At 41.6% G+C, this 9042-nt stretch overlaps 1 protein-coding gene across 1 annotated transcript in view; it reads left to right on the forward strand.

Annotated features, from left to right (window-relative positions):
• The window catches only part of LOC104496072 (uncharacterized protein F13E9.13, mitochondrial-like), a gene marked incomplete at its 5' end in the record, with an annotated part of 22717 nt that overhangs the window by 11088 nt on the left and 2587 nt on the right, over positions 1-9042 (forward strand). The window contains 2 exons of the mRNA XM_010139142.1: positions 3603-3753; positions 5810-5937. Of these exons, the coding sequence (XP_010137444.1) occupies positions 3603-3753; positions 5810-5937 (279 nt within the window). The remainder of the gene's footprint in view (positions 1-3602; positions 3754-5809; positions 5938-9042) is intronic.

Below are 9042 nucleotides of genomic sequence, written 5' to 3' on the forward strand. Positions count from 1 at the left end.
CCTACACCTGGGTGAACCTGAGTTATACTGGTCATGAATCAGGGCTCAGTTTTTAAGTGTATCTTCATCTCATAAATTCAGAATAGAATAGTTCAGTTGGAAGGGACTTAAAAAAATCATCTAGACCAACTGCATTTCCAACTGACTGTGAAACCACCCTTTTTTCCTTTAGGGACCATGTTACTGAAATCCCATTTCTGAATTAGATTTCATCAATGATAATGACACAGTTGGTAGCTGATTAAGTGAGGTTTCATATCAGAAGATATCCCAGGTACCCAGACGTCTCCATGTCTTTTATAAATACAGCTTTGCTGTCTGAGACTGTTCCTTTTCCTCGCCCACCAGCAGAGTTACCTTCCACCGAAATTCATGTGCTACAGCCCATGATATGTTTAAGGTGGGATAGAACTGGGCAGAAGTGTATACTGCTGCTTTGCTTTTCTTTTTAAGTGCTGCCGTATCAATGCTGTGGTAGTGGGGAGGCAGCTAAGTGAGCACCGCAGCACTGGGAGCTGCTGCAGGTGCTGTGGAGCAAGGCAGTGAGTGCTGCGGGCTCTGCTGGGGATGCTGCTCCATGGCCTGCAGTTCGTGCTGAGCATGGAAGATGCTGCTGCAAGACCATGTCCTGAGTAGTAAAGGGTCTTTGCAGCACAGACACTGTGTGTGCCTAGCATCAATAGCAGGCAAAGCCGATACTCCTCTAAGTTTTCATTTTCAGCACAAAATCAGTCTTTCAGATTCTTGTTTGAATTAGGAAGGCAAGAAGTGCTGGGAGGATTTACTGTGCATATAAAACAAGACACCATCAGTGAAGTTACCTCAGCATCTTGCCTTTGTGTAAAGACAACAATGTTTGCCTGAGCAGCGACCAGGAGCTGCTGCCTTGCAGAGGCCAGATGCCATTTCTGTGTAAGCAGTAAATTCTAGCTCTTGGCTCTACTTGTCTTTATAACTGAAGGAAGAAACATACCTGAGAAAGGGTTTCTCAGTGGTTGCATCCAGTTCCCTGGGGTGTTTTGGGGTGTTAAGATGCACATTTGCAGCATTTAAGATGGATAAAACAGTACTATTTCCTCCATCAACTCAGTCTTGCGGTACTTTCTCACCTAGCAAAAGTGCTTCAGTCTGTCATTTCTTTTCTTTTAATCATAAATTATCATGGGAAGGAAACAAAAAAATGAAGCTTCCCTCCTTACAATTGATAGACCTTCACAGCTGTTTAGGTAAAGCTGTTTAAGTGGGATTAAAGTGGAGTAACACTAACTTCTGAAAATGAGACTAGTTCTAGTTCCCTGAGCAGGCCCTGCAGCAACTATTTCCTTGATTCTCTGTTCTTAATACAGTCTGGAAGTTCTGTTTATTAGGTTTCATTGGAAGTCTCCCGTTCCTGTTTTCCAGTGAGATTATAAATTTCTTTTGTTCCCATATAAGTCAGAAATGGGACTGCTTATTAACTATTCAACAGCCATTACTTTTCAACTTGCCAAATGTGAGACTAAGCAATAGTACCATTCTTATAATTTCATGAGCGTAAAAATGAATTCATTAGTGGAATCTGATTATGGCTTCATAAAACAGAAGGGTAATGATTTGGTGCCTGCACCTATTACACTTAGTTAAAATTTGTATTTTCAAGGCACCCAAGACCCCAGATAGAGCGTACAGCCTTGTTAAACTAAGTACAATCCTAATGTGTAGCAGAAAGTCTTGAATTACTAAATTATGGAAACACAAAGCAAGCATCAGCAGACATGTAAGCAGTGACTTCAATAGAGGAAATTACTTAATGAAGAGCCCCTGTCCTGAGTTAGACATGATTTCTGTGAAAATGTAACATATCTCTAGACTCATCAGTAGTCTTATGATTAGAGAAGTGATTTTTTTTTTCTTAATTCTGAATTGTACTGTAAACTGGGGCGATTTAAATAGCACCTATAGCTCTTGTTCCTAGATGCAGAAATCTCAGTCTAGCTACTTGAACTGCTTCCTCCCCAGTGTCTACTAGCACTTGTGGCACGCTCTTGTGTTCGGGTCCTGAGCATACTCCGTGCTTTTCACCTGCTAATCTCAAGGCACAGGACAGCTTGCATTTGATTTGCCATCCATCTGTGATGTTTCTTGTTAGCTGGAGTCTGTGTTGCTAAGCAATACAGGCCCTTCTCTACCAGGCATAAGCTCCTGTTTCTGCAACTTCAGGGCTCTTGTGATGAAACTGAAGCTTTAAAATGAACAGGCACCTTGTCAGTTGGTAAATACATTTTAAAAATCTTTTTTGTTCATATCTGAAATGTGCTAAGGTGAGGCCTCTGTTGCTGAAGCGGGAGGAATTGCGTTCTTGATGACTGCTTTCACGTGCAGTGGCTCCCTTGGCATGATGTCAGCTCTGATTAAAGGGCAGCTGACTCCAAAGCTGGAGCAGCAGCAGAGCTTCCGAAGGGCTTGGAAGAGACCTCTAAAGCAAACCAGAACAGCAGCGAAAGCTGCACAAGATGAGTGCAGAGCTTTTATGCATATGCTGACAGGTGAGATATACTTTAAGGTACTGAAAGACTGGGAAGAAGAGGGGAATATGGTAAGGGAGTCAGAATTCACTCTTGCGCCTCACAGTTTTAGTGGGTTATTGTACTGTGGCTTCAGTGTTTCAACACAGAGATGCTTCAAGGCTGTGGAGGGGTTCTCTGAGAGTAGGTGAATGGTGTGTGTAAAGTCACTGCTGCTCATAATCTTCCTTGTAAGTATCTACCCAACAGAACCTTCCTCGTGCAAGAAATGAATGGTGATGGTGGAGACCATGTTGTTAAGACATGGTAGAGTTGATGGTCAGAGTAAGTTGGGAGTAGAGTGGAAAATGTTTTACTCTTCCCAAACCTTATCTTTTTGTACCTTTGGCACAGCCTAGGAGTTGTCGATCCAGTGCTGTGTAGAAAACACAAGCTGCGTTCAGATGGAGGGTCGAACAGGTTGTACATTGTGTGTTGCAGACTGTGTTTTCTTGCCTGATTTCCCAAAGAAAGAAGACGTAATGCTATTCCTCAGTCTGTGTCCATGTCCTTGATGCTTTTCAACCTGAAGGCCAACTCTGGGCCTGTTTAACAGGGGAATAGAAGTTGGGAAAGAAGTAATAAAATGAGAGAAGGAAGAGACACAAGTTAATGACCCCTTTTGGAGAGAAGACGCATTGTTAGGACAAAGGAGCTGTGATTTGATGTACCTGCTCCTTTCGGCACGTGCCCACTGGCACATCATGGCAAAAGGCAGGGCAGGGTGTGCAGCTGCCTGTTCTGAGCCACACAGGAGCGAACCGATGGGCTGAGAAAGAGACAGGAACCCCGTGAATGGGGAGAAAACCGTGGGCTCGGTGGGAGAGACTGAAGTTGAAGGTAGTAGGATGAGAAGAAGTCAGAGAGAATATGGGTGATAATAACAAATGTAAAACTTATGACCCAAGGCTAACCAGCCTTGCTTTTCCACGCGCGTGGAGCAGCTCGTGCTGGGATGGAATAAGAGGGGCAGAAGGTGGGGTTTTGTTTGGTTTATTATTTCTGCTTTTCAGACTTCAGGTTTGGTTAAGGTATTGTTTTGGTGTTGTTTTTCTTCAGGTCTTGATTTTATCCGGGCTGAAGGGTTTGTGTTTTCTCATGTTGCTGATGAAGGGATTATAAATGCCTGTGCAGGTAACCTGCTACGATACAGAAAACAAGTTGGAGCAGAGAACATTCAGATTTTCGCTGATATTAAGAAGAAACATAGGTAAATACAAGTGATAATTTATGTAAATATTAAAGTAATAATGATCTTCTATTTCTCCATTTTCTGATTTTATTTTTTTAATGCCTATTTAATATCAGGAAAGTTAATGATATAGGGAGACTTTCATTGTTCAAGCAAGGTCTTGCAGTGCTATTGGGGGATATGTTTAAAAATAATTTTGGACCTGTAAGCTGCAGGTTGCTGCGTCTATGAAGTCTGCGGTTGTTTAAGCTTCAGGATTTATAAATGCAAACTGTAAGAGTTTTGCATCTGGTATTAGGTGAGATTTTGTATGTTTGTGTATATGCCTATTATGTCTGAAGAGCTTTTGTTTCTGGAGGCTCTAGGCATCCAGTGTTATTTTTAGTTATGCAAGCAGTTGCCATATACAAGCATCCAGATCACAATATTTTGGCATTTTAAAAAGCTATTCTCTTTTTTCTCCTTCCTGCCAATAATACTGGTTTCTTCTACTTAAATCAGTGCTGTCTATGTACGGATTATGTTCTGTGATTATCAAACAGAAGGAACTTATGACAGATGAATCCAGTTTCTTTTGCTGATACTTTATCGTAAATGTCACATGGTACTTTCAGCTATTTAGATGTCACTCTTTGGTTTTTTTCCCCAGAAGAACTGCTCAAGTGTTATGTATTATACACGCTAAATAACCTAATTAAAATGTTTGTGTGTAGTATGTGGGTAATCATGAGAATAACCAAGTCTGGAAGATCTTAAATACCTAATAAACAGGTCATAAATTTCAAAATAAAGGAAGCAATGCAGTTTGGTCATGTTAAGCTTTTAAGGTCCTTCAGACTGGCTTCTTTTTAATGTTTCTTTATATGTACGTGTATTTCTATAAATGAAAAAATTTGCATTAGAGTTTTTTGTAAAAAAAAATCTTGATTGCATCATGTGATAATTTTTTATGTCTTGAAAATTGATATTTGGATTGTACTTCCTCTTGTTCAAAGGGTTTGCTTTTTAAGAAGGGAAGAGAGGGTTTTGTTTCAGGCAGATTCATAAGCTGAGAAGGAAATGTTAAAGGACTTGTTGGTTGAGTTTTTTAATGTACAAAAACAAGCCTGCCACTGTGAGCTGCTAGCCTGTTCTTTAAACGGGGAGAAGCTATTTCTGTAGTTTACTTTCTGTGCTACGGCTACCCTCCGCATGCTCGTTGTAGTCTGCCTACTACTCTTAAGCCCCGTTTCAGTCTCACGGTATGTATTAGGTGCATAGGCTGCCTTTCTCAGCTGCACATGGTGCTCTCATCGCCACCAGTGGCACACACTGTGCACACGTGCTGCCTCTGAATATGGCCAAAGCATGGCCCCCCTCCCCACCGCCTCCAAGAGCGTTGTCCATCCAGGAAAGAGATTGGTTCCATCACCGCTCATCAGTGCAGCACGTTGGCCATAGTCAGTTTTCTACTTACAGTTTAGAACTGCATAAATTAAAAGCTGCTATTGCTGTAGGTTCCGGGCAAAGTGCGTCATCACGTATCAGACAGCTGTTGAAGCACTAGGTTGCGGGTAATTGATGTTTGTAGCTGCTGTGTAAGGTGATTCCTGTGATTATATCATAGGTAATAACTATACTTTCTGTGAGTTGGACTTTGTGAAATGGAGGATGTTAATTCTGTGCTAGGCAACAGAATGATTTATGAATGACTGCACATCCACAACTCCCACTTGAAGTCAGAGAGCTGTTTGTGCTCCACAGTTCTGAAATACAGGTGCTCGACATGTAAGCAGCTGTCTCAATTGACACTTGGTAGTTCACACTTAGCAATCACTCTTCAAAGACAGGAGACCCAGAGCAATAGACGGATCAATTATGGTTCCCTGATGGAAGAGGTTGGGTGTTTTCCTCTTGCTCATGTTGCAGTGTTCCTTCCCCGTTTAAAACAAGACACTTACCTTGTCTCGCAAAGCCTGCCTTTGGTTGTTCTGACAGCAGGGAGGGTGAAGAAATGCAGTCTAAACATTGAACAAGATGGATAACAAATGTGTGTGCCGCCGGTAACCCCAGGCTCCGCTCCTGCTGTTGACAGTGCTCACGCTCTGACGGCAGATGTCAGCGTGGCCGAGACCGCCTCGGCTGCCGAGCTCTTCCTGGCTGATGGGGTTGTACTGACTGGCACGGCTACCGGATTGCCCGCGGATCCTCAGGAGCTGAAAGGTGAGAGCTGTCACACGAAGGTCGGACAACAGGCAGTGAATCAGCCTCAGGATTAATATAGGAAGAAATCTATGTGTCTGCTGTTCCTTAAGGAAAAAAAGAGGAAAAGTGAAGAAACTCACACTGTAGGATTTGATTTGATACAGCAGAACTAATGTGATTGAGGAGCTATTCAGATGGTCTGTCTTGTGTTCCTAAAAAACAATTTGGTGGGACAAAAATGAAAATTATTTCAAGCTTTTATAACACTGAGTGATGCTGAGGCTTAAAGGAAAAAAAACGTATGTAAAAGTATGTAAAAAAAAAAAAAGACGGTTCCACTTCTAAACGGTCGTAATATAAGAAAAAGCTACTTTATAGCCTTATTAGAAAACAAGCTATAAATCTTTCCATTGAACAGTTAAGCATTTTTATCTTTCACAGTGCAAATGGAAGTCCTGCAAGAAAAGGGCCGTTATGATAAGGCAACATTCCAAACAGTATTGCTGGGGAAAGTACTGCTCAGAAGCTTTTCAGAAAGAATACAACTTAATTCATAGATAGAAAGATAGTTCATCAAAATAATTTTTAACTGGTGTTGAACTTGTCAACGTGTTTTTTCATACGTGTTAAACTTCTTGCCAAATAATAGGTTATAAATGACTTATGCTTCAGTCACCAACATTAAAAATAAAATGATGGCTTGGTGTGAACACTGAGCTCCTGAACTAGTTGGATCTTTTGGTGTAGTAAACTAGAAACGATATGTGGAGCAGGTGACCCTGAAAGCTAGACATATTTTAGAGACTGCAAAATTTCTTTAATCTAGAGCTCCATCAGAGAGTAAAACCTGACCTCTAGGCCCATCAGTATTTTATCACAGGACTCCAACCAGACAGCACCATGGCCCCTGCTTTGCTTCCATTTGGACAAACACGTCAGTCTCAATCTTTTCTCTTTCTGGGTCCAAAGAACAAAATGTATCAGAGTTGGCAGCTGTAATGAAGTACATGGATTAATTTTATGTTTGGATTTGTGCTGCGGAAGCAAGAGTCTGCAGATCATGGGTTTGTTTTACTTAGGTCACAGCATCTGGGATGTTAGCAGGCCCTCATGAGGAGGATGTTGGCTTAAAACAGTTAAGAACTTGAAAAATCAGTATCTCAGGGTATAAGGAAATGGCAAATTAGGCATATCTGTGTCAGCAGATTCTTAAAAGGAATCAGATCTATAGTCTACAAAGTTGATGTTGATGTGAGTGAAATTTTGCATTTCACGAATTTACGCAGCCCTGGAAGCGCTGTATTATGACACACGCAATTGGGCACCTTTCATCACACTGCAAAGCATCTCTTGAAAGCAGAACCAAGAGGCAGATGAGATTTTTGTCATGTCTTGTTTTCAGCTTTGTTGTGCAGTAATATAGAAGTGGTTTTGTCTTTGTGTTGAATTGACTGATTTGTGACGGGGTGTGGAAAATTAGTGTTTCCCTGGCAAGCCAGAGAACTGTGTTCCGTAGGGTTTTGTTTGTAGTTTGTGTCACTGCCTTCTCATAGGCAACCATCAGCATCGCTCCTCGCAGCGGCTGGCAGGCTTTGTTCCGTGGTCCCTGGGCATACCAGCGCACCGTCGGTTGACAGAGTACAAGGTCTGAAATTCAGACTTCAGGTTATTAATGAGCAGGAATTATAGCTGAGCATTTTGAATTACAATTAATTTATTTAGTAAACCATATTTTCGTTTAAGATGTTACAGATGTTCCAGCTTGCTACACTGTGAAACATCCTTTGCTTGGAGAGTGAATCTGTCAGCTTTTCTCTTTGGCCATTTCTGCTGAAATACCCGCTTCCCAGCCAGGCTGTATTTTAAGTGACCGGAGCTGTGTCTAATAACTTAGTTATAACTTATATATGTATATTATGTACATGTAACTTATTATATGTATAATAGCTTAGTTATCTGTGTCAACAGAGCAACTGGCCTCAGCTGATCAACCGGTGGAAGGCATGGTACACCCTGAAACCCAGCAGGTGGCTGTTACTGTCACCTCCGAGGTTACTGTGCACAAAAGGGGCATCAAGACTGACTCACCCTCTCACCTTTTGATGGCGCATTCAGACCAAACTAGAGGCTGCTGCCTTTGCGGTACCCTCAGAGATAAACGGAGACGTGAGTCTCTGATCAGTACTTTTTGTAAACCTTAGATTAATGGCAGAGAAAAAGTCCTTGGAGTTAAGCTAAAATGTGTTCCAGTGGGGCATTCCAGTGAAACAGTGTGTGTACAGCACAGTGATTACTGCGTATGAAAAAGCTCTTGAAGAGTAGTTGAGCAAGTTATTGGCACAGTGGTGCTTATTTTTATGCTGCTCTTTGCCATTGTTTTCAAGCTAGGAGCATTTGGCCTTTATTTCATGTAACTTGTGCTCGTGCCATAGTTGAAATGCTTTCATTGTGCTTTGCAACCAAGCAGTATTTCATCTGATTTTATTAAAGACATGTCTGCGTATGTACTGGCACAAGAAAGAGCACAGTGCCCTCTAGTTACAGATTATTAAAATAGGAAAATGTGCAAGTTGTCTGAACTTTAGGATCTTTTTACTGTAACATCGCAAAATTGTCTCCTCTGTGTCAAAAAAAAAAATCAGAAGAAAGCCAAGAAAGCTGAAAGATTTAAAGCAAAGCTCTGCGTTTAGAGACATCTTGACAGAGACTGGACATTGCCATGCGAAAGCGTATCTCACTTTCTTTTAAAAGTTAGAATTTGTATTAACACAGCCAATAGACAAATCACCTTCTGCTAATCAACTTTAAGCCTTGATGTGCCTGGAAATGGCTTAAAAGCGGCATCTGCAGCATACTTAATTAGGTAAGCCAGGCTCACTGCAGACTGAGCACTCCTGTCGCCATTCGTCACATTGTCAAATGGAATAAATCTCCAGCACAGGAGATGTGTGTGGACTCCATGGGTCGTGTTGGACATCTTGCCACTTTGGAAAGCTTTGGGGTTGTTTGTGGTTTCGCAGCAGTCTCGGGTTTCACTGGTTTTTACTCTCTTCCTGGTGGGGCTGAGCTATTGTCTTACACCCCTGTGATCATGCTCTCTTTAATTATTTGGCTCTTCATTTT

Source organism: Buceros rhinoceros, unplaced genomic scaffold (assembly GCF_000710305.1).
Source record: "Buceros rhinoceros silvestris isolate BGI_N320 unplaced genomic scaffold, ASM71030v1 scaffold37946, whole genome shotgun sequence".
Classification (NCBI taxonomy): Eukaryota; Metazoa; Chordata; class Aves; order Bucerotiformes; family Bucerotidae; genus Buceros; species Buceros rhinoceros.